This window comes from Nanorana parkeri, unplaced genomic scaffold, assembly GCF_000935625.1.
Source record: "Nanorana parkeri isolate BGI_ZX_2015 unplaced genomic scaffold, ASM93562v1 scaffold2538, whole genome shotgun sequence".
Taxonomy (NCBI): Eukaryota; Metazoa; Chordata; class Amphibia; order Anura; family Dicroglossidae; genus Nanorana; species Nanorana parkeri.
Window position 1 is genome coordinate 95,779 of NW_017308806.1, and position 24,080 is coordinate 119,858.

Here is a 24,080-nt window from a genome sequence, read left to right on the forward strand (position 1 = left end):
GACGTTCAACACATCGGGCCCCCGGGCAATACAAGATTATGGGGCCCCCTTGTGCTCCACCCATATAAAAGTCCCTCCCACACGCCCCACCTGCATAGACGTTCTTGTGTCACAGAAATTTTTTTTTTCTCCATTATTTTTCAAATAGTGGGCCAATTCACTAAGATGAATTGCTGGGGAAATGGTGGGAGAATTTCAAAATCTAGACCAATAAAGGCAATTTGAAAGTGAGCTAAAATGGCAGACCTCAGACCGGTAGCAATACATGTCACACTTCAGACCAGAACCAATACATGGCAGGTTGGGCAGTTAGAAATGAAATTTTTTTTTCTCCATTATTTTTCAAATAGTGGGACAATTCACTAAGATGAATTGCTGGGGAAATGGTGGGAGAATTTCAAAATCTAGACCAATAAAGGCAATTTGAAAGTGAGCTAAAATGGCAGACCTCAGACCGGTAGCAATACATGTCACACTTCAGACCAGAACCAATACATGGCAGGTTGGGCAGTTAGAATGACACGTACACAGCGACATCTCTGGCATCAGCCATCGCAGTCTGATCCCTGTGGCATGTCATCCACATGTGAGTGAATGGGCAGCTCCTTCCATGCCAGCACACATGCTCTCCTTTAGCAGGTGGGTGCAGCTGTGTTAAAGCGGCAACAGTAGTGTCTGTTGGACCCGGGAGGCAGGGGACATTTTAACACAGACTCATCTACTAGTTTGGCTGCGGCTCAGCCGAAAACGGCACACAGCTGCCTTTCCTTTAGTGGCGACTCTAGGAACAATATATGGGGGGGGCACATAAGATACTAGTCAAATCTGGGGGGGGCACTAATAATTTTCATTGCATGTTGCAACCGCTGGGAGCAGAGAGCTGATTTTAATTGCGATGGCATCTGCGGCTGTGACATGTAGTCCAACGCCGACCACAATCCTGAATACCGCAACTGTCGGGCACCAATGCCATCCACAATTAAATCGGCGCCCGGTAGGTGAGGAAAACAGCATGGGCTTACTGGCAAAGGGGCAAGTACAACCCAGAGGCCCATGGTGCAGCAACTTGGCCCCCCCTCCCGCTCTGCCTCTTCCCCCGCCCCTGCCTGCCACTTTTGCTATCCATGTAACGGTAGTGTGAACGGTCGGGGGATGTGAGGCCTACTAGTAAGTCCATGAAAGGGACAACTGGCTGGGGGATGGTGCTCTCCTCCCACTGGGCTCCCTACCTGGTTCTAGCCTTACGCCGCTCCATTTCCAGTACTTAGGCACTCTCACCCACTGTAGACCGCCGCTGGCTGTCCATGCTTCTGGGCAGTGAGCTGTGGGAGGGGCCGGACAGTGTCAAAGTCAATGTTCTATAATTTTTCTCGATCCTATAAATTTTCTCGACTGTCACTTCCAGTGGGGCCGAGTCATCCGAATCAGTTTTCATGCGCACCTGGAATAGACATGGCAGAGAAATGTATCGGTTGAGGAGAACTAAAGCACACTGGTAGTGGAGGGATGTCTCATCAGTGCTGTGCGCGTGTACGACTGCTGCAACCCTGGTAGTTCTGCCACTAACTCCAAGCTGTAGAGGGACTACAAATCTCGGCACAACAATGTAGAATAATACCACCAGCTATAGAGGACTATAAATCTCAGAAATACATTGTACCGCAATGAAGAATACCAACAGCTATAGAGTACTGCAAATCCCAGCAATACATTATACAGCAATGCAAAATACCACCAGCTATATAGGAATACATGATCCATACATTGAGGGGAATTTATCAAAACTGGAGCAGACAAAATCTGGAGCAGCTGTGCATGGAAACCAATCAGCTTTTCTGTCATTTTCAAACCTTAACTGAACCAACTAAAGAGAGAAGCTGATTGGTTGGCAATGGCTCCAGATTTTGTCTGCTCCAGTTTTGATAAATTCCCCCCAGTGTATAATGTATTGTTAGGATTTGTCATCCTCTATAGCTGATGGTACATTGCTGTGTATAATATACAGCACAATGTACCATCAGCTATAGAGGATGACAAATCCCACTATCCCAGCAATACATTAAAGAGCACCATGGGGGAGGGAGAGGTGTGGATGCGGGCGGGTCTGGCAGTGCAAGCTTGAGGCGGGGGAAGGTGCGGTGTGTGGATGCAGGCAGGCAGGTCTGGCAACGGTAAGCGTGAGGCAGGGCGTGTGTGGAGCCGTTAACATGGCCAACTAATCGAAAGCCGATTAATCGATGATTGAGAACGTTGACAACTTTTTCAATCATCAATTAGTTGTTGCAGCCCTACTGGGAACATAAAATAAAACTTTTTTTTTTTTGTATACCCGATTCCTGGATCCACCGACAAGCGCAGCTTCCCGTCTTCCACGCTGTCAGAAGCTACAACAGAGCATGCTGGTTACTACTTAAACCGACGCGCTGTGTGCTGCTTCTGAGAAGATACGCGTAGCGGGAGCTACGCAAAATACGCAGCCGGCTTCCCCACTACGCTAATAGCGTATCTTCTCAGAAGCTGCACGCAGTGCGTGCAGGCAGCGGCGAGGGGACGGTCAGTGACGCGCCCTCGGTCCGTGCCCGAATGGTCAGTCTGCCCCTAGTTTATGGGCACCTTTAGACTCTTAGCCTCTGCTGCAGTGGTCTAAGGATCCTCCAGTCATCATGCACAATACACTAGGGGGGGAGCTTCAGGTCCACCTCTGCTGATTGACAGCAGCAGTGGGCGGGTGCAATAGCCAGCCTGTTATTGCAAATTGAAATAGCTAATAGCATGGGAATGAGTAGCTAGGTTGCTATCTGTTTTTTTTTAATCTGACGACCGCTCTCAAAATAAAAACAAAACAAAACAGCAGGGCTTCTCATTTCACTGTTTAGTCACAGTGTGGGGAAGACACAAGACCTGGTTGCATTACTTAAAGTGTATCTAAACCCAACCACAAAAACATAATACATTGCAGCTTACCGTTCTTTAGATGTGGTGACGGCAGTAGTTTTCCCTTTATTTTTGGTGATCCGCCCAGTGACACACATCCTGTTCTAGAGTGACAATGCTTCCTCATTGCAGGAGGAGAAGGAGGAGTGTTGTCACCCTAGGCTGCTCTCCTGACTTGGACTACAAACACCTTCTACTCTCCATTACATAAGGGGAGGCACTTTGTAGTTCAGATAGCTGAGAAATCTGATAACATTGGTTGACATTAGTGAGCTGCAAACATTCTGTAACTGATTAATTCCAAGAGGTATTGATTATATAATTGGCCACTCATCAATTGCAATGTGGATGCCCAGGTATTAAAGAATGAGCCAGCGGTCCCTCTTCAATAGGACTACCCTATACAAGAAAGCCATCACTCTGTGCAGTGAGCCGTCTCTGCTTCCTAAAGTGGACAGGACAAAGTTAGCTTTGAGGAAAGTGCTCGACCGCTAACCAGTCATCAGTCGTATTTCCTACAAGAGGATACAGATGATGTATGTTGTGCAGACGGACCTCTGCACACAATGATGTGCCCGCATGGAATGGAAGCCGGCCAATTTAAACAGGATGAGGTTTCTGGAAATTCCCAATTGTCTAATGTGGTGCAATAAAAAAAAGAAGAGCTTTGACAGTTACCAAAAATCATGACTTCCTGCAAAGGGAAACCTTTTTCTAAATACACTAAAGGGGGGATCCTTCACAATGCAAAATAACTGTGAGAAGCCTTGTGGCCCTTTCAGAGCAAAGTGACAGGGTCTCTTTGAAGCACCAACTTATGCTCAGCTACACATCAGGTCACTCTGTTCCTCCATCACATGTGCTGCAAAATACTTTGTACAGGCTCCATATTGACTTACAGGGAGCAATGGCATTACAGTCACATGGCTAAATTGGAGAGCCTTAGCATTCACTAAAGCTTTGTGAATTAAGCCTAAAGCAATGAATACATGCTAAACTGATGAAAAGGAATATATAAGAAAAAGCATATAATAAAGCACTGAGACATCCAAATGCTCCACATATAAGGAATGTACTACACAATATCTCTTCAGGGAAGCCTATCCCACCTCAACCTAACCACTGAACCATAACATTCTCAAACAATTCCTTCCCACACAGCTACCTCCTCATGTATCACTTGCCCCTCCCTTTAAGATTGTAAGCCCTCAGGGGCAGGACCCTCCTTACCATCTTGTCTTGAATCGTATTGTGATTGTAATGTCTTCCTTATATTATAAAGCGCTGCCCAAACTGTTGGCGCTGTATAAATCCTGTATAATAATAATGTGTTGGTTTAATTATCAGTAAGTGGAAACGACATTCAGCTAACCAGATGCTGCCTAGGAAATGGATATTCCCAATATTCGAATCAACTGGAAGGAGACTTCCATGGAGTGGCCAATGATCACTATGAAGGTGCTATAGAGCTGAGAACCAAATCAAATCAATACTTCTGCATGCTGCCAAAAAAAACCTTTGCCCGTATACACTTTAAAACCAAACTTTGCTAGCAGGTATAATGTGCAGTCTAGAGGTACCTGCAGCTCATGTCCCTCTGCTTTGCTGAATGCTGGCCCTTATAAATAGGCATTACTAACAGAGCGTGCCTGCCCACTACTGCCTCACATACATTCCTATTGGGGAAGCTGGCAATGCATCATAACAATTGGCCAATAGGAATGTGGGGGTGTCACAACTTTAAATGGCAACCCAACGCACTAGGGCAACACACTTTTGATGCAAATGCATTGCAGCACACCACAACACATTCAACTACCATGTGCTGTGGTGCACTTCATCAGAAAAGAAATGGTGGTTGTTGTCTGGTATGTTGCCAGCCCATTCAGTTAGGGTAAGAGTGATGCACCAGAGAGGACAGATCCGAATGGCTTCTAAAGGCTTGTAAAACAGCTCTAATACAAACTGAAGTCCATACAAGATGTATGTACAAGGTCTTAAAGCCTAACTCCAGGCTGCTTTGAAATGCACCTATGAAGTGTGGCCCCCATGCAATGCATGGGCTCAATACTCCTTTGGCTAAGGGGGGGGGGGAAGAAATAAGTACAAATATTTACCTTATTCGTCACTCCCCCTGACAGTTTGAACTCTCTTCTGCTGTCCAATGCTACGGGTTGTGAGTGGGTCCTTGCCATCCTCCAGTACAATGCAGGACTGCCAGTCCTGTATTGCATGGGTGATGACGTCAGGGAGCTGCGACCGGCCGGGAAGCGAAGTAAAGCACATTCAAAGTTGCAGGGAGAGGGGGAGGCCTGAGGGAGCGAGGGATTCAGTAAGAATTTGTATTTATTCCTTTTCCCCCTAGTCAATAAACGTATGCAGCACAGGGTGGAGGGGCCCTACTGCATGTGAATTGAAAGCTTCCTGGGGCTTTAAAGTGTATGTCTGGACAAGATAAAAATAAAATATTCAGTACAGATCTGCAATAAATGCACATTTTCCCATCTTTTGTCTCTCTCCTCATCTCCATATCAAAAGAGAACTCAGGGATGATAACACTGCTTCAGTTTTCAGTGCAGCAGAGGCAGCATTGTCGGCTCTCTACAGGAAGTTAGGAGCTCACTGGATTTCAGGCAAATCAACAGGAATGTTCTGTACTTTTAAATGGATAACTGCATGAATGTCAGAGAGGTACTGAATGTTTTTTTTTTATTTTGCCCTAACATACACTCTAAAATAATAGACTCCACCCAATATACAGTACCTTCATTTTAATTTGATATATACACCCGTCAGCCATAACATTAGGACCACTGAGAGGTGAAGTGAATAACATTGATTATCTGGTTACAATGGCACCTGGTACTGGGCAGGGAGATATTAGGCAGCAGTGAATATTTTGTCCCTGAAGTTGATGTGTTGGAAGCAGAAAAGATGGGCAAGCGTAAGGATTTGAGCCACTTTGACAAGGGCCAAATTGCGATAGCTAGTCGACTGGGTCAGAGCAACTCCGAAACTGCAGATGTTCCTGGTCTGCAGTGGTCAGGACCTGCCAAAAGTGGTCAAAGGAGGGGAACAAAATCAGTGAACCGGTACAGGGTGATGGATGGCCAAGGCTCATCAATGCATGTGGGGAGCGAAGGCTGACCTGTGTAGTCGGATCCAACTAAAGAGCTACTGCAGGTCATATTGCTGAAAAAGTTAATGTTGGTTCTGATAGAAAGGTGTCTGAACACACAATGCATTGCTTTTTGTTGCGTATGGGGCTGAGTAGCCGCAGACAGGTCCACTGCCAAAAGCTCCTACAATGGGAATGTGAGCATTAGAACTGGACCATGGGGCAATGGAAGTAGGTGGCCTGGTCTGATAAATCACATTTTTTTTTACATCATATGGATATCGCAATTTGGCCCTTGTCAGATGTGTATGCGTCACTTACCTGGGGAATGGGGAAGAGATGGCACCAGGATGTGAGAAGAAGACAAGCCGGCAGAGACAGTGTGGTGCTTTGGGCAATGCTCTGCTGGGAAACCTTGGGTCTTGCCATTCATGGGGATGTTACTTTGACTTGTACCACCGACCTAAACATTGTTGCTGACCAAATACACCCCTTAATGGAAATTGTATTCCCTGATTGCAGTGGCCTCTTTCAGCAGAATAAAGTGCCCTGCAACACTGCAGAAATGGTCCAAGTATGGTGTGAGCTACACAACAACAAGTTCAAGGTGTTGACTTGGTCTCCAAATTCTCCAGATCTCAGTCCAATCGAGCACCTGTGGGATGTGCTAAAAAACAAGTCCGATCTATGGAGGCCCCACCTCACAACTTACAGATCTTAAAGGATCTCCTACTAACGACTTGGTGCCAGATACCACAGCATACTTTTAGAGGTCTAGTAGAATGCATGCCTTGAAGGCTCAGGGCTCTTTTGGCAGCAAAAGGGGGAGCTACTCCATTTTAGGCAGGTGGTCGTAATGTTATCGCTGGTCACTGTATTTTACAGTGTCCATGGTGGGGACTACAGACTCTCACCAGGCATTTCGTGCCATGCAGCCATCTTTCCTACACACAATGTTTTGACCTTGCAGTGGAAGCAGCGGGTTAAACGTGTAAACAATTCCATTCAGAATGATCAGAGGTTTGCACAATTGTGGAGATACCTGACTTATACTTGATGGGTGGAGCTAGGAATCCCTGGCCTGTAATCAGGCATTCTAAGAGCACCACCTACCACAGGGTTTTACATGGCATGGAAAACAAAAGACCTGGACGGCTAATCTTTGTTCTTTATACGAAACTCCATGCTAAAGTGTGAATGGTGTGTACTTTTAGGCATTCCCACTAGTTTGCAGAACAAACTTTGTTTTTTATCACCTTTTATTATTAAGGTTTGTAGCAAACGGCAGTACTATTTAAACATGACAAATACACTTGATTTCTTGTGCTGTTTTCCTTGGGAAATCGCTAAGGGGCTAGCTTCTTGCAATACAATCAGCATCCCTCTAAGGATCATCAGAACAACAATATCTGGAATGCTTTGTAAAAGAAGTTGGAATATTTTTTTAGAAACGTCAAATTTCAAAGACCATAATGCGTTGCAAAAAAAAGGAGGATCATTAAATATCTCAAGTACCTTAATACTACTGCATGTTGACCAGGATGCATTGCAAGTTATTGGCTAATATTAAGATGGAAGGGGGTACACGATGGTTACAATGCATTGCAAGAGCTACATTGATGCATTGTGAAAAATAGATGTGGTTTCCATGGTTAGGGGGGTAGATGGTACCACAATGCAGTGTAGCCAGTAAAACAGTAGTTACATGGCTCTTTTAAATGAGGACTATGGACCAGAATGCATTGCAAGCTATGATCTTCCACACACCTTACACAAACAAAACACTAGGACCACAAAGCATGAGTTACTGGGAGATGCCATGGGCCATTAAGTTGCCCTGCTACATCAAAAACCTCCACAGAGGACATGATGATGAAACCGAAAGATTCTCCATTTTCCAGCGAGCTTGGCCTGCTTCTCTTGTCCTTGTATTACTATTTAAAGGGAAATAGAAGACAACGTCAAGGTTAAAGGTCCATTGTAATCAATTATCTGCTCTACCTCTGCAAAGAGGAGGCTGGTCACACTGAGGGTCTCACCGTGAAGTGTCATAGACTCCCAGTTACCAGAGGACCATTAAGCACCTGTGTAAGTGTGTAAGGAATATTGCAGGTGTGTATTATATACATGAGTGCATGTTAGTAACCATGTTGGCAGTATGCATGTTGAGGTGTGGGCATGGTATGTTTCTGGATGTTTATAGATCGCGGTGCCTCTGGTCTTCCACACAGGAACTCTCCAATTCTGGGGCCGTGCCTCGAGGTTAGGGGAGAGATGGGGCAAGGTCTTTTTCATTCTTCGGCCCGGCCTTCGGATTCAGGGGCCATCCCTGCGTTTTCTCCCCGCAGTCCTTTGAGGGGTATGTCCTATACACAGAACGAGAATTGAGAAATCCCTCATTATTTTACATTAAACGACATCAGGGGTCTCTCTTCTCTCTTTTGCCAGGGGCTCTTCTTATCTTGGTCATCCCCACCTTCAGACTGGTCATTAAGGTCCTCATCAGGGCTGGTCATTGAATCCCTTTGTAGTTCGCTGGTGCTGCTGCGGGAACTGTCCCCCCGGCTGCGCCCTCTCCGATTCATACTCAGGCAAGTCTCGGAAGTCTCGTCCAGAAGTGGTGTGAGTGAGCTATCTTCAGGCGAGCAGCCACCTCCAGTCCGACTCTCACTTAGACTCTGTTCCCCTTCTTCAGCAAAGACCAGCTTGGAGTAGGTCAAAGAAGAAGGTTGGTGTTGAGACCTCCCACCTCTCCCTTCTTCTGATCCAGGTTTTATTTTAATCTCATTAACATCCACACCTGAGTCCAGACTGGCATCGTTACTGCGTGTCTTGTCACCAGCCTGCAGGTCAATGTAAGAATGACGCACCAGGGCATTGGAACGTCCATCTAAAGACACAAACCAGGCTCTTGGGTGAGGCTTCACGCCAAGTTCTAAAAGCCTCTTCTCTGTAAGTGCTTGGAGCTCTCCATTGAGTTGAGCCATTGTGGATTCATTAAAAACCACAGGTATGGTGACTGATCCACTCATCTGGGAAGAGTGGTTGCTCCAACCTTTTCCCTCCTGTCCCTGGTCTGAGCCGGTGGGTCCTCCTTGGTAGTTGTGACCTTGCTGAAGCAGCTGTTGACGTTGAGCATGATCTTGAGGGGCAAAATGGTGGGCATGTGAAGCTTGTGATGACATAGATTCACTCTCAGATTGGTCCTCACCCTGCCCAGCTGGATTGTCTTCTGATGACAACCTTACGTAATGAGCTGGAATCACCAAAGTTGGCATGGCATGTCTGTACCCTCCCTCCTTCATGTGGTCAATGGATCCACAAAATATCAGCTGTCCGGGTTGTGTCAAAGAAGTGGGGCGTGACAGTGGATCTGCTGATTGGGTCATCAAATAATCAGGAGGTTTAGAGTCACCGATTACATGTTTGAAGGGGGGTGGAAGTGGAGGAGGCGATGGAGGTGGATCTCTAACTCCTCCTCTACCTCCTCTCCTTCTCTGCTGCCCCTTCCCTCCACTTCCATAGTTCCGTTTAAGGTCTTCTGACTCCAGAAGGTCACCAGAGCGGGCTGACTTTAGTGGGTAATCTTCTCGAGGTCCTGGCCTTAGAGGAAGAGTGTCTGTGGAATGCTGGATGGAAGAACGTCCACCGGATTTACAAAAGTCTTCACGGGAAGAATAAGCAGAGCGTAAGACTGGAGTTCGAAGGTCACTATCAGCTGTGGATGTAGAATCCAGGTGGCTAGTGCTGATGAGGTTAAGGTGGGAGGTCGAGGTGGCCTGGTCCCGCTTTGGCTCAGAGACGCCAGAAAGCTGCAGTTTGTGATGCTGTTGTCTTGGCTTCAGGCAGCGCCGCCTGCAAACAGATGACAAGTTATGAGAAAATGAACATACCAGTAAGGGTGTTATGAGCTAGACCTTGTGTAAGTGTGATGCATAAAGCTCTGTAATGCTGGGAGAGGAATGAGTAAAACAGAGCTGTATCAGTATATCCTTTGCTTGCTTCATGCTTTGGTTGTCTCTTCTAAACTTAAAGACAATGTGTTGTCTATTTCCCTGATGCAGATTTTCCCTCACACCCTGTCTGTGCAACCTTGGCCCCAGAACAGGAAATTAGGCAAACTCTTTCTAATGGAGCCATGAATAGCATTACAACCTGACAGGGGTTCTAAGCATTCTCCACTCAATCAAAAAAAAAGTGTTCAATACACATACACATTAATTCCTCCTGAAATAAAGAAGTGAACTTCCTGTGTCTAGGCTCAAAGCTGTGTATCAGTAGGGTGAGCTCTAACTCACTCCTGCCTCTTGACTGCTAGTGTCAAGAAATTTGGAGTGAGATTTGGTGATGCCACTACTGTGCTGCTTACTCTTCTCCTTACTGGAGAGGAAGCTTTACCTGAGTACCTGCAATGCAAGGATCTCCCTGCTTCTGTTTCAGTCATCCTGTGGCTCTGTGCTTTCTGCACCTCTCCTGCTGCTGCTCGATCATTACCCTACAAGTTATCATATCACCAATAACCAGGGGGGTAGCTCTGACATGAGGAAGCAAAGCCTCGATCCTCTACAAAGATGGCTGCCTCCAAAGCCCAGTGCTTGAGCAGAGTTGGACAAAAACTCTCATCAAGGGAACATAAAGGTAAATTGGTCAGCTCTATAGACATGCTGAAGTGTCAACATGATCAAAAAACAGGCACTCCCAGGGGCCTCCACTTATCTGGACACACTAATATCCTATGTCAAAGTCTTGGTCAAGTCTACAGCTGCCCCCACTACTTCCTGCCTTCCACACCTTGCTATTCCCCGCAAATGGATGACTTAATTGGCCAACAAGAAGTTGCAGGAGGGGTAAGTCACCTCTAGCGTGATCAAATCTTTTCAGAATGATCGAGCCTCAGGTTTTGGGAATACTTTGGACATCCTATAGTGCTTGCTTGTTATTTACATTGGCAATGCACTAACATGTATGACAGGTGTACTTTAAGAAATAGAGAGTGAAGTAGCACAGGCACTGAGGTGAAAGAGGCTTCTACCCCTATCTCTGCCAGCTTTAGTTAGAGCTCTTAGTAAGTGGATGTAAAATGGCAGCATTGGATTGAGTGTAGGGAATGTCAAAGCACTAATGGCCAGAAAGGGGAGACATTTTACCTGCAGTAATAGATTAGGAGGCAGAGCAGGATGAGGACCAGTAGCGTAAGAGCACCCAGAATAGAGAGCAGGAAGATAGTATGGTAGCCAGCTATGTCCACACCACTCATAAGTGACAGCATACCTAAGGAGAAAACAAAGTGTAAGAAAGACACCCCATGGCTGAGTACAATGAGGCAATGCACAAGAACTAAAAATCTGATAAAAACTGGTAACAACTATGTGACATATGTATGAACTACAGTTCCCTTCTAGAATAGGCAAGAGTGACACATCTGGCATTTGCCCCATTCACGCTGTTACAGTGCAGTGTTTTTGCCCCGACTGGGGACATCTAAGTAAAAAGGAAATGGGAGTAAAGCTGGCAATACATTGAACGAATTCAGGCCGGTTCTTGATGATCCTTCTTCATAATTTGCTCAGTGGGTTGCCCTGTCTGCCACAGCTTCTGCACGACATCCTTGGATTGAAAAATCAAGGGAGCCAATGCAGGCACTATTCAGCTAGTCTGACAGCCAGGTGAGCTACAGTGGGAGATTTCTGAACAGTGTGAATGGAGGAATCTATTATTTTTTGTATCTGCTCAGCCTGAAGCTGAACAAAATAAATTGACTAGTGTATACCCAACTTTAGAAGGAAGGGGGTTTGTCGTTGTCATTTAGTACACTGATACTTGAATGAACTGTCATCTAATGCCTTAATGTTCCAAAGACAGGACCTCCTTTCCATTGGTTGTTATGGTGGAGACTGCAAGAAGATGCACATGATATGACAATCCACAAGTTTATGGGGTATATTTATAAAACATTTGCAGAGCAAACGGCTCTGCAAACACATACGTTTTAGATTAAGGAATGTACTACACAATATGTAGGTATTTGGATGACCCAGTGGATGGGTCTTATCTCTTCGGGGAAGCCTATCCCACCTCAACCTAATCACTGAACCATCACATTCTCAAACAATTCATCCCCACGCAGCTCCCTCCTCATGTATCACTTCCCCCTCCCTTTTAGATTGTAAGCCCTCAGGGGCAGGGCCCTCCTTACCATCTTGTCTTGAATTGTATTGTGATTGTAATGTCTGCCCTATATTGTAAAGCGCTGCGCAAACTGTTGGCGCTATATAAATCCTGTATAATAATAATAATACTAGATGGAGCTGAGCAGCATAGGAAATTCCAGTGCTCCTCGGCTCCTTCTAGTGGCCATAACATGCTGCTATTCTGAAACTTAGAGGGTTATTCACTGAAGAGCCGATGGATTAAGCCGAAGCTTTGGCTAATCCTTTGGTTTACTTCGGCCGCCGGAGCCCTTCGGTACAGCCGGACCGAAGGGCTGCTGTACGGGCTATTCACACAGCGTACAGCAGGCGAACAGCGCAGCCGTGCCGAACACATGTGCTTCTGTTCGGCAGAGCCAACGTCACAGCCGAAGTGGGGAGAATGGCCTATCGAAGCAAGCTGTTCTCACCGCTAATGTAAACAAATAAAAAAAAACACCTTTAGGTCTGGTAGGAAGGTTAGGCGGGACCCCCTAGTTAAGAATAAAAAAAAAAGTGCGTGGGGTTCCCCCCCAAAGTCATACCAGACCCTTTAGGTCTGGTAGGAATTTAAAGGAGATACCCCACTCCCAAAAATGGTGGGGTCCCCCCTAAAATTCCCAACCAGACCCTTAATCCAGGCAGCTGCCTAGGGCAGTAAAAAGGGGGAGGGGGGGACGAGCGAGTGCCCCCTCTCCCTGCAACACCAGGTTCCAGAAAGAGTGGTCAGCCCTGGCAAGAAAAGAAAAAGTAAAGAAACCAGACTACATCATAGAAAACAGCAAAATAGCCTTACCTCGACCAGTGGAGGGGATGGCGGCCACCCAGTATCCCAGTTTCGGGGATGAAAATGACCAGTACAGCTGCTGTCCATCTCTCCGCACCACACCCATGCCAGAACGGGTCCACAAACCTGGGAGAGGAAACAACAAGGGGAACCCATGTCAGGGTGGGGTGGGGGAGAGGAAGAAATGGGTGTAGAGGGTACGAAAGAGCAATGATATCAGATCAAAAACATTATGCAATAGTCACACAGCTGTCCAGTATTAGTTTTATCTGTTTTATGGGTGCCGACATACCGTTCTTTGGGTCAAACTTCCAAGCGGGTATGCTGCTGGAGGGTGTGATCCCGCTGTCAGAGGGGAGGGGGAGAGACAGCTGAGCAGGACCAACCAGATTGACTTCAGAGCCATTCCCAGTGAAGAGGTGAACGCTGACAGCGGCCACAGGTAGCAGTTCCACCCAACTGGAGTTACCTAGCACAAGGAAAACATTTTTCAGGTTACAAAAACAGCCAAGTAAGTCTAATTAAGCAACATGAAACAGGTAACTTGTCTTTAAAGAAATATGAGGGCTTTAACTGCTGGCCTTCTATTGAAAGTGCTTATTGCCTGGCTGTTATGTTGACCCTATGGCTTACTTTCTGTGCCACTGCCTCAGGCAAGTCAGGGAAAAGTCAGATGTACCAATACTCTGTCTTGCATTTTTTATTTGGAGCTAGTGATTGAAATGACTGAAGACTGATGACCAGACACCCAGTATGCTGCAGAGAAGGACCTTTGCTCTCAATGTGATCCCTCTGCAGAGGTTCGACATGCCACCTGGTCAGTTAGACCTTTAACTCTGTAATCAACCATGCTCATGCTCTGTGCTGATTGGAGAGCTCTAGCTCTGACTCAAAAGGGACATGTTGGACCTCTGCTGAGAGATCCCTGCTTCCCCACAGAGAACAATGTCCTTCTCTACAGCATGCTGACAGGTCATAGGCTTTCCTGCTCAGAAAAATGAACTGTAAGACTTTAAACACCTTTTGTTTTGATGCTACTCGAACCCATTTAGCCAAATTTGGTAAATATATCTTTATTTCAATATACATATATACGTCACACATATACAAACTTCTGGGTGTAAACAGATATATTAAAAGGAAAAAAGCTACATAACCTCGTATTTCATTATTACCATAACACCCATTTCTTCATTCATTCAGGATCTACTCCTCTGTTAAGGAGGAAGGTGAACTCTAGGCAGAAAGTGAGTCCACTAAAAACCCTTTACTAATTCTTCCCTCATATGTGACTTAACTTCATAAGTGTTTATCATACTCCGTGTACTCTCTCCTGTGTGTGAATTCCCTATTGTTTCTATTCCAAAAATATATTCCTATTTCTTAAAATGCTCCCTCCCTAAAAAAGAGAACTATTACAAAACCACTAAAGTGTATAATGTGATATAAATTATAATGCCCCTCCTGTGCTAAGACCGCGTTACCCTCTAAGGCCTTATATTGTACTCCACACCCAACTGTGTACTCTAAATTGGTTGTGTTCAACTGTAAGTGTTGTTATCCCTTTATTTCTCTAGTACTATACCCATTTAGCCAAATTAAACGGGAAAATTGGGCTTTAAAAGGATTTCGTTTGACATCTTTTAGATGAGCATAAGAAAGAATAGGCCATGTGACTCAGGAAGATTGGGATTCAACAGAGAGAATGCCATAACGTAATTATGAATCTTTGGCCTTCAACAGCCAGCACATAGCATATAAAGCCGGCTGCCTGCCATTATTCTGAATGCTTTATGTCTCATAAGACTCCCTGCAGATGGCACAAGTACCCAGCAGGGGCAGAATCCATCTGTATTGGGCTCTCGGTGAGATAGCTCTGCAATTATTACTTCTAAACTGCAAAGTGCTGCAAATATGAAGATACACTGTAAATTATTAATAATGACAACATTAATGCATCTCCCCGGGCTCAGAAGCTCAAAATGGAGGGAGGAGGATGAAAAAGGAAAACCCTTGAGGTGTTACACAAGACAAAGCAAAGAAACCACAACAATTACATTTAGACTTAGAGGCTGGATGATACTGTTCATAGTACATAGTAAGAAAATGTTGGCACGCATGGCTTGATAAAACCAAGCGATGGGACAAGTTGAGTGTTTCTGAGACAAGCAGGTGTTAAAGCTGAACTCCAGGATAAGCAAATATTGTTTAAGTACAAGGGTCATGTGTATTCTTACTTAAATCATGGTGTGCTTTATGTATTTCTTCCAGATCTGTGCAGTAATCTGGTGTGACACTTTGTCTCTGTGCAGGAGCTTCCTGTAATAAAACCGGTCACTGCTTCTCTCTCTCCTTATGCAGTGTGACTGGTTATGTCTCTGTCCCCCTCCTGTAATAAAGACCAGTCACTGCTGCTCTCTCTCCTTGTACAGGGTGACTGTTCTTGTCTCTGCCCCTCCTGTAGCAAAGACCAGTCCATGTTGCTCTCTCTCTCCTTATGCAGGGTGACTGGTTATGTCTCTGTCCCCCTTCTGTAATAAAGGTCGGTCACTGCTGCTCTCTCTTCTTGTTCAGGGTGACTAGTCTTGTATTTGCCCCCCTCCTGTAGTGGGAACTACTGCTATGCTCTCTGCACAGGCTAAGTGCAGCACAGTAATGATGTCACTGCTACTTTTTTAAAGTTTGCAAAGGCAATAGATGCACAGTGTTTTATGCAGTATTTATGCCTGGGGTTCAGCTTTAAAGTGTATATATAGCTAGATTATTTTTAAACGTTAGAATCCCTGCCAGATTTTTTTTGCCACCTATGTCCTCACTGCAAGATCCACCCTCTTTTTCCTGACAGCTCCATAGCAGCACATTCGTGTGCTGCCATGGAGCTGTCAGGAAAGGAAAATTGTGGTAAGTATGGTAATACAATTCTCCTGTTATTTGCCTTGCTTACTGTTCCCAACAGGACAAACAGTGATAGAAAATCAAAAATTTGACAGTTGTGATCAAAACAGGAGGTGAGAGGAAATCTTCCAATGGAGATTGCTATTTCAATGACAACTGTCTGAGAGGGCATTTACTCCCACTTGCAGATATTTCTACTCATTCAATGCTGTTTCTTAAGGTCAGGAAATACAGGGAAAACAGACAGCAAAAAAACTATTAAGGATCTAACCATTGCTTTATTATAATTTGTACAGCACCATGGGTGCTGTTTAAATCAATAGAAATAACAGATGATAGATATTTCCTACAAATGTTCAACACCCGTCAGCACTCATTGTCACATAATCTCTGCTGCTGCAGAAAACACGTAGAAACATCCATAATCCAGTACTTCAGTACATTTCCTATATCGTCTATTATATTGGAAGTTCGAGATACAGAATGTGCCTCTGAATGTAATTTTCACATGTATCCAATTAATATGTAATGTGTTTTCCTAGAGCTCTGTTGAATGCAATCACACACAATGAATGTATAAACAATGTTCCAGATATGTCAGTTTTACAAGTATTATAAGGCAGATGCATTAAAATCCACACAGGAATCTCAGGTTTTCCTATTAGTAAATCTGGACAGGGAGTATTTAAAATGAATGCAATGCTATTTATGACCACTACAGGGGGAATTAAAAAGAACGCTTGGAGTTCAAAGAAAATGAGCCTCAATAGTTCTGTCTGGGCTCTGCAAAACAATCACACATTACAGTCCTAGATATCAGATTACTTGACCTTGCCTCTAGACCTAGGCATGACATGGCTCTTCTAGATCTAGACACTACATGGCTCTTCCCTCTAGACCTAGGCACAACATGGCTCTTCCCTCTAGACCTAGGCACAACATGGCTCTTCCCTCTAGACCTAGGCACAACATGGCTCTTCCCTCTAAACCTAGGCACAACATGGTTCTTCCCTCTAGACCTAGGCACAATATGGTTCTTCCCTCTAGACCTAGGCACAACATGGCTCTTCCCTCTAGAACTTGGCACAACATGGTTCTTCCCTCTAGACCTCGGCACAACATGGTTCTTCCCTCTAGACCTCGGCACTATATGGCTCTTCCCTCTGGAACAAGGGACTTTATGGCTCTTCCCTTTGGAACTAGGGACTATATGGCTCTTCCCTCTATACTTAGGTACAATATAGCTCTTCCCTATAGAAGGTAGAAATGTAGGCACTATATGATTCTTTCTTCTAGACCTAGGCACTACATGGCTCTTCACTCTGGACCTAAGCACAACTTGGCTCTTCCCTCTAGACCTAGGCATGACATGGCTCTTCCCTCTAGACCTAGGCTCTACATGGCTCTTCCCTCTAGACCTAGGCTCTACATGGCTCTTCCTTCTGGACCTCGGCACTACATGGCTCTTCCCTCTAGGTCTAGGCACGACATGGCTTTTCCCTCTAGGTCTGGGCACGACATGGCTTTTCCCTCTAGGTCTAGGCACGGCATGGCTTTTCCCTCTAGATCTCTGTACTACATGACTCTTACCTCTAAACGTAGACACAACATGATTCGTCCCTATGTAGGCACTATATGATTCTTTCTTCTAGACCTAGGCACTACATGGCTCTTCACTCTGGACCTAAGCACAACTTGGCTCTTCCCTCTAGACCTAGGCATGACATGGCTCTTCCCTCTAGACCTAGGCTCTACATGGCTCTTCCCTCTAGACCTAGGCTCTACATGGCTCTTCCTTCTGGACCTCGGCACTACATGGCTCTTCCCTCTAGGTCTAGGCACGACATGGCTTTTCCCTCTAGGTCTGGGCACGACATGGCTTTTCCCTCTAGGTCTAGGCACGGCATGGCTTTTCCCTCTAGATCTCTGTACTACATGACTCTTACCTCTAAACGTAGACACAACATGATTCGTCCCTCTAGATCTAGTCATGCAACATGGTTCTTCCCTCTAGACCTAGGCGCTTTATAGCTCTTCCCTCTTGACTTAGGCATGACATGGGTCTTCCCTATAGACCTAGATTTTATATGACACTTCCCTCTAGATGTAGGCACTACATGGCTCCAGGTTGTAATAATTTCTCTAGTCCTGGAGACCAGGGTATAATCTCCCTGTTCCTAAAGACTAGTTTATAAAGTCCCCTCTTATTCTGGAGTTCAGATTATACAAATAGCTCTCCAAAGCAGAAAACTGTCATACACTACTCTCTAAGTCTGGAAACCATAATCTAGTTTGAATTGATCTTGACTTTAACCACATCTCAAACGTTTTACCATTCTTTTTGTTCTGCCTTGTGGGCATTACTCTGAGCCTCTAACTTTCAATGCCTATGTACACTAGCCTTCAACAGAAAACTGACATATCATATTTGCCAGGTCTTACCCCCGTTGCTGGAATCAGGATCGGCCCCAATGAATGCTGGGAATCCTCTCATCTGGTGGAGATTGCTAGTGGTAGTAAGAGAGGATGACAGCTGGGTATAGGTGGAGGATCGTGGTAAGCGAATAGACTTCCTCTGGAACTGAACTACGGGTTGGTTGCGCACACCTGTAGACAAGGACATATAAATATATGAACTCAAGCATACACTCCCCTTATCTTTATCCCTTTCCCTGTTAAAAAGGAATTTCAACCTAAACTTACATTTATATGCAGTTTATAATGACTAAACTGACTGTAAATATAACCTGATAGTGATAGCAATAGTGTACCTGTTGTTTTTGGAAGGCTATGCAAATCTCTTACTGCCCTCTACACGTGTTGCCATTTGTACTGTTTCTAACATACACCTGAAAGTGCAGTAAACCACGATTCGCTTCTGCCACTGCTTAAAGCAGAACTGAAGTCCCCCCCAAAAACGCTAAGGGGTAGACTTCTTCTGACATATAACACATTTTATGTCTCTTCTGGCAGAAAAAGTCTTTATATCTAGTGTTTACTGGCAATATTTTACACTGCCTGCAGCACATGCACAGTGCAGTGCATGTTACTGGCATCTGTAAGATGCAGAGAGTTCAGCCAAGCACCAGCACTCCAATGCACATACATGGGAGTCACATCATCCATGGCCACCGCATGACTGAAGATAGAAGATGCCCATCCAGGAGATGCTGCAGGGAAGATGGCAGTGGGGGCAATGGGGTTGCAAATGAGAGGCGACAGTAAGCGTGGACCTTGCATCATTGGAGTGGGCACTTTAAGTGGATCTGAGCCACTGCCAGTCCCCAGAAGCATTCGCCATAATGTGCAATTGCGCATGCCATATTTGCACATTAGGACAAACTTACCTCTTACTAAGTGCAAATATGACATGCACAATTGCACATTATGGCAAGTGCTCCTGGGGACCAGCAGTGGCTCAGATCCACTTAAATAGACAAGCATAACAAATCTACAGATGTAGACATACTGTGAGATTGTACAGTGCTTGAACTATATCTGTAAAAAATAAGTCAAGGCAACTGGACTTGCTGTATTTTTCTTGAAGGCGTTGACAGATATACCATGACCTGGATGAATGAGAACCTTCACAGACATGCTTGAGCTATAGTTTAACTGTACAGAAATCTTAACTGTGTATGGGCTCACATAGGATCAGATGTACAGTATATCTAATAAAGGAACAAAACTGTATGGAACACAGACTGGATATGTTGGAGAGTTTTGATTAGCTCTAAGCAGATTGTAGGAGTAGCCTTATATGTTACAACCGTTTTTTCAATAAAATGTTCTGCCTTTTTTCATATCATTCACCCTAATCCAAAATAAGCCTGCCAGGTATAGAGGCAAGGATCCAGTCTATATGTCCTGGTTTTGACTGATCGCCTGCCATAAAGCCACATGTAATAATATAGTCACCTCATTTTTTGCTGGTCTAGTGCCTCTAACTACATTCTGGGATTTACATGAATCAGCCTGATTTCTGACTGGCTGGTATGGGTTGCAGCACATTATTGCTCTTTGAACTGTTATATTACATAAGCCCTTAGGTGATTCACACCATCTGCTGCTTCTATATCTGGTCTGCTCTGATTCACCAGGCAGTTATATTAGCAAAGAAAGCCGCACAATTGTCACTCTACTTAACAAGTACGGTACTTGGTTACTGAACATCCCTACTTGCATCCCAGTGCTTTTCTCTTACAATAGGTGTACCTAATAAAGAGGCCAATGAGTGTATATGTTCAAGAACATGCATGGAAATGTAAAGCTATATGATATAACCACGATTAACAAATAACAACAGCAAGGGATAATGCAGAATTGTGCTTTTAAAAGCCCAATCTAAATCATATTTACCTGGAGAGCCCAGTAGAATCTGCACAATATCTTCATAGAGGATTAGCGTGGCGGGTCTTTCAGGCATGAGGTACAAGCTGACCGAGGCATACACTGCATTGAGAGAGAGAGAGAGAGAAAATAAACTCAAATCTGTGCAGTATTGTACATTTCTGGAGCAGAGGTCCCCAGTCAAGGTCAGTTAGTAAGACACAAACAAGGGAAGGAGAGGACTACTCTAAAAAAATGTTTGCCTTGTGTCTATTTTCAGCCTGATCCTGTGCCTACCTTTGGCCTGTGTCTACTTTCAGCATTTGCCTACCTTCTACCCGTCCCTGTGTCTACTTTCAGCCTGTGCCTACCTGTAGCCTGTGTCTGTGTCTCCCGTCAGCTTGTGCCTATCATCAGCCTGTGCTTTTGCCTACCCTTAGCATGTGTCCTGCAGTCCATGTCTGTGTCTACCTTCAACCTATGCCTGTGTCTAACTTCAGCCTGTGCCTACATCTACCTTTAGCCTCTGCATTTGTCTACCTTCAGCCAGTGTTTACTTGCAGCCTATGCGTACCTGCAGCCAGTACCTGTGTCCACCTTCAACCCGTGCCTGTGTTTATCTTCAGCCTGTGCCTACCTGGAGCCTGGGCGTAGCTTCAACCTTTGCCTATTTGCAGTCTGTAACTACCTTCAGCCTATGCCTAACTCCAACAGCCTCCAAGGACTGCCATTACATGCTGGGCCATTCTGATTAACAAAATTGTACTCCTTGGTAGTGTTGAAGCTTGCCTGCTCCTTCCCGACTCCATCACATCCCCACTGTCCCATGATGGCTGTCTTATTGGCTAACAGGGCAACATATAATTTAAGACCTCAATGTTGTAAAATGTTTAGTCGGCCCTTTAGTTATAGGTGGAGCCTGGTGTGCTGAATCAACCCCTAGCTTCTTATGTCTCCAACAGTAAGATCTCCCTGCTGTAATTACTGAATCGGTTTGTGATCATTTGGGAGTTCTGAATGTTCCCATCCACATTTGTGTGTTCCAGCTGTTCCTGTTACATTCTTCATAATGTGGATAGAGTAGAGACAGTTTTGAACCCCAGTTAGATTTCCTTTTATAGCCTGTGTCCCATAGGGGTGATTTCCCTTCCCTTTCCTGTCTCAGAGGCAGGGCCGTCCCTTTAATGAGGCCTCAAGCGGCATCTCTTTGGGTCACGTGGGGGGTGGTAAGCAGAGCGGCATGTTTGTTGTATACTGGCTTCTCTGCTGCACAAAGTTCGGGCCATACATATCTCCCTGCCTGGCTCTTAGCAACCTGGAGCGCTCTGGCTGGCATCCCGTCCAGCTCCTGGCAACCAGTGACATCACTGGTTGCCAGGAACTGGGCAGGACACGGGCCAGGGCATCCCAGGTTGCTAAGAGCCGGTCAAGGAGATGCAGAGCCTGCAGAGGGGGGCGTCATTCTTGTGTCTGGTGGTGCTGTTTCCTCTACCCACCTCCTGCTGCTTTGATTGCCTGCATCACCACCCCCCTGCATCAGGCAGCAAAAAGGCAAGGGACACCACTGCTCAGAGGCAAAATAGAAAGTGAGAGGACATCTTTCCAAAGTGACAGGAAATCTCCTATAAGAAAGTTGTCGCCGGATTTTTAACACATTGTCTCACTGACAATGGTCAACAGGACAGGCAGTAGCCCGCTATATGCTGAGTTTGGGCCACAGGAGTATATTACCAAATGTATTCCTGTGACCCAAAAGAGAACTAAAGCCCAAAAAAAGGGCTGGAGAGGTAAGGTGCCCATACACTGTTCGAATTTCAGAACCGGACGCAATTCGCACAGTGTGTGCCGCTGTCGGCACCCTTTCGATCGACATCCCTCGATCAGCTGACCGAAGGAGCCGGTCGGAAAATCTTTGATCGATCAGAGCATGGCAGCCAATGGGCTGCCCGCTCTTGTCAGGTATTCTGACAGGTGCCAGCAGCCGCTGTATGTGAGCAGCGGGATTCCGTGATTGACACGCTGTTAGTGTTGATGGAGGAATTGGGTCAATTTTTTCCGTTCAGCCCTCGGGTTGAATGAAACAAATAGATCAGTGTATGGCCAGCCTTAGTTATCTTTTAACTCGCCAACAGCTACCAAAAGCTGAGCCATCACTTTGGGGTGGCTCTGCTTCTTGTATAAGCCCAGTTGTGACTGGTTCTCTTAAACTGTATTATTTCTAGCCTCTGATGTGCGATGTAACCCAAGATTGAGAAACTTCACTTCCAAATCATAAATAATGTGATGAAAGAGGCTTTCTACGTTCAGCTTAGGGGTGAAAGACCCCACCACTCGCTATTGAATTATGACCGGTGGGGGTCTGGCATCTTGCATCCTGCCAATCAGCTGCTTTTGTCGTTCTACTAAGCAGCTCTAAGCAGCATGTCCCCCTGTGACCTCTTCAAAGGCTGATCACTGCCGGGGAGGTTAAAGGCTTCTGAGAGAGTCGACGTGTCAATATGATAAGCGAGGGGACTATAGAAGACAGAATGATATCATATATGGGGGGAGGAGTAGACGCATCAGAGGCACTGCCAGAAAAGATAACTGTGACAGAAATGCCAATGAATGCTATCTTGTGACCTTGGATAAGAAGACAGGAAGCTGTATGCATCCTGCCAGACAGAATGTAAGGAAGCTGTGAATATGACACTTATACGCATTGTATGTGTAACGATATATAATGGGAATGGGCAGGAAGTAGCGGAGAGTGCACTTATAAAGCCGGCCATACACCAGAATAAAAGAAAAAGAAATTGTACAAGAGATAGTTTAATCTTGGAGATTTGTGCAGAGGTACTATGTGTCCTTTTGCAACTGGTACGGTGGTGTACAGAGGTGGGCAACTCCAGCTGTTGTGGAACTACAAGTCCCATGAGGCATTGCAAGACTGACAGTTACAGGCATGACTCCCAGAGGCATGTTGGGATTTGTAGCTAAAGCACAGCCGGAGTTACCCACCCGTCTTACGTTCTTTATTGGAATTACATCTGGTGTGGTGTTGATGTTAGCTGCTCCAGAGTGGGTACATCTTTAAAGTTATTGTTTTTTTTTTATACATTACAATCTACAATGGTACAAAGTCAAACTCCTTTGTGTGCCAACCCGATTGCATATACATTGAATGTATTGGTTAAGCAGGCTTGCACCACAAAGGTTGTAACATGTATGGGCTCACATGGTATGCGATCTGAAATCCGCTCACCCCAATAAAAGATTTTTCAGTGTCACAGATCAAAAAAGACAATGACGTACACACTCGCACAGACATATACATGCATACACTATGCCTCACAATCCTTACGTGGCAGTCTATCCACCTTCCAGGGCACAGAGTTGGTGACGTAGCCTCTCTTGCTGGCCGTGACGAGGATCCAGGTACCTAGTCTGTAGTTGATGCCCAGCACCGCTATGCCATCCTGGTCAGTGACGCCAGACGCCAAGCTGCTCTGATTGCCGAATATCTCCACCACCGCTGAGGCCAAAGGGGAAAGGTTGCCATTCTCAAACACTTGAACTTTGATTTGGACTTCTGCTGGGGGTAGAAAGGTCAGTTGGGAAATACAAAACATGTACAAAATCTGCAGCATTCCTGCATTAGCGTTAGAGGTTCATTATTATTATCACCCTATAGATACAAAATAAAAGTGTGCATCATTTGGCTGTAAGCCCCACCCCTCTGTACCTCCCAACCATCAGCTGTACCACCCATTACTTCCCGATCCCACCTATTTCCTCATCACCTGGTATCCATCACCACCACAGTTCTACCATTTTCTTAATAGACCCT

The 24,080-nt window shown here is 45.3% G+C and overlaps 2 protein-coding genes across 4 annotated transcripts in view; one reads left to right on the top strand and one right to left on the bottom strand.

The window, feature by feature from the left end:
- GRN (granulin) overlaps nt 1-11,522 on the top strand; it is a 27,197-nt gene extending 15,675 nt beyond the window's left edge. Inside the window, exon 16 of the mRNA XM_018573776.1 lies at nt 11,510-11,522. The gene's annotated coding sequence lies outside the window, so the exon portion shown is untranslated. The remainder of the gene's footprint in view (nt 1-11,509) is intronic.
- The window catches only part of FAM171A2 (family with sequence similarity 171 member A2), a 30,114-nt gene continuing 13,340 nt past the window's right edge, over nt 7,307-24,080 (bottom strand). The window contains exons 2-9 of one of the 3 annotated variants that reach the window (XM_018573782.1): nt 23,586-23,822; nt 20,282-20,374; nt 18,365-18,529; nt 13,320-13,496; nt 13,037-13,153; nt 11,200-11,323; nt 8,529-9,907; nt 7,307-8,418 (exon numbers count right to left, since the gene is read on the bottom strand). In XM_018573782.1, the coding sequence (XP_018429284.1) occupies nt 8,369-8,418; nt 8,529-9,907; nt 11,200-11,323; nt 13,037-13,153; nt 13,320-13,496; nt 18,365-18,529; nt 20,282-20,374; nt 23,586-23,822 (2,342 nt within the window). In that variant the 3' untranslated portion in view covers nt 7,307-8,368. Of the gene's footprint in view, nt 9,908-11,199; nt 11,324-13,036; nt 13,154-13,319; nt 13,497-18,364; nt 18,530-20,281; nt 20,375-23,585; nt 23,823-24,080 lie in introns of all 3 variants that reach the window. The other 2 variants (XM_018573781.1, XM_018573780.1) reach the window with 2 other exon arrangements.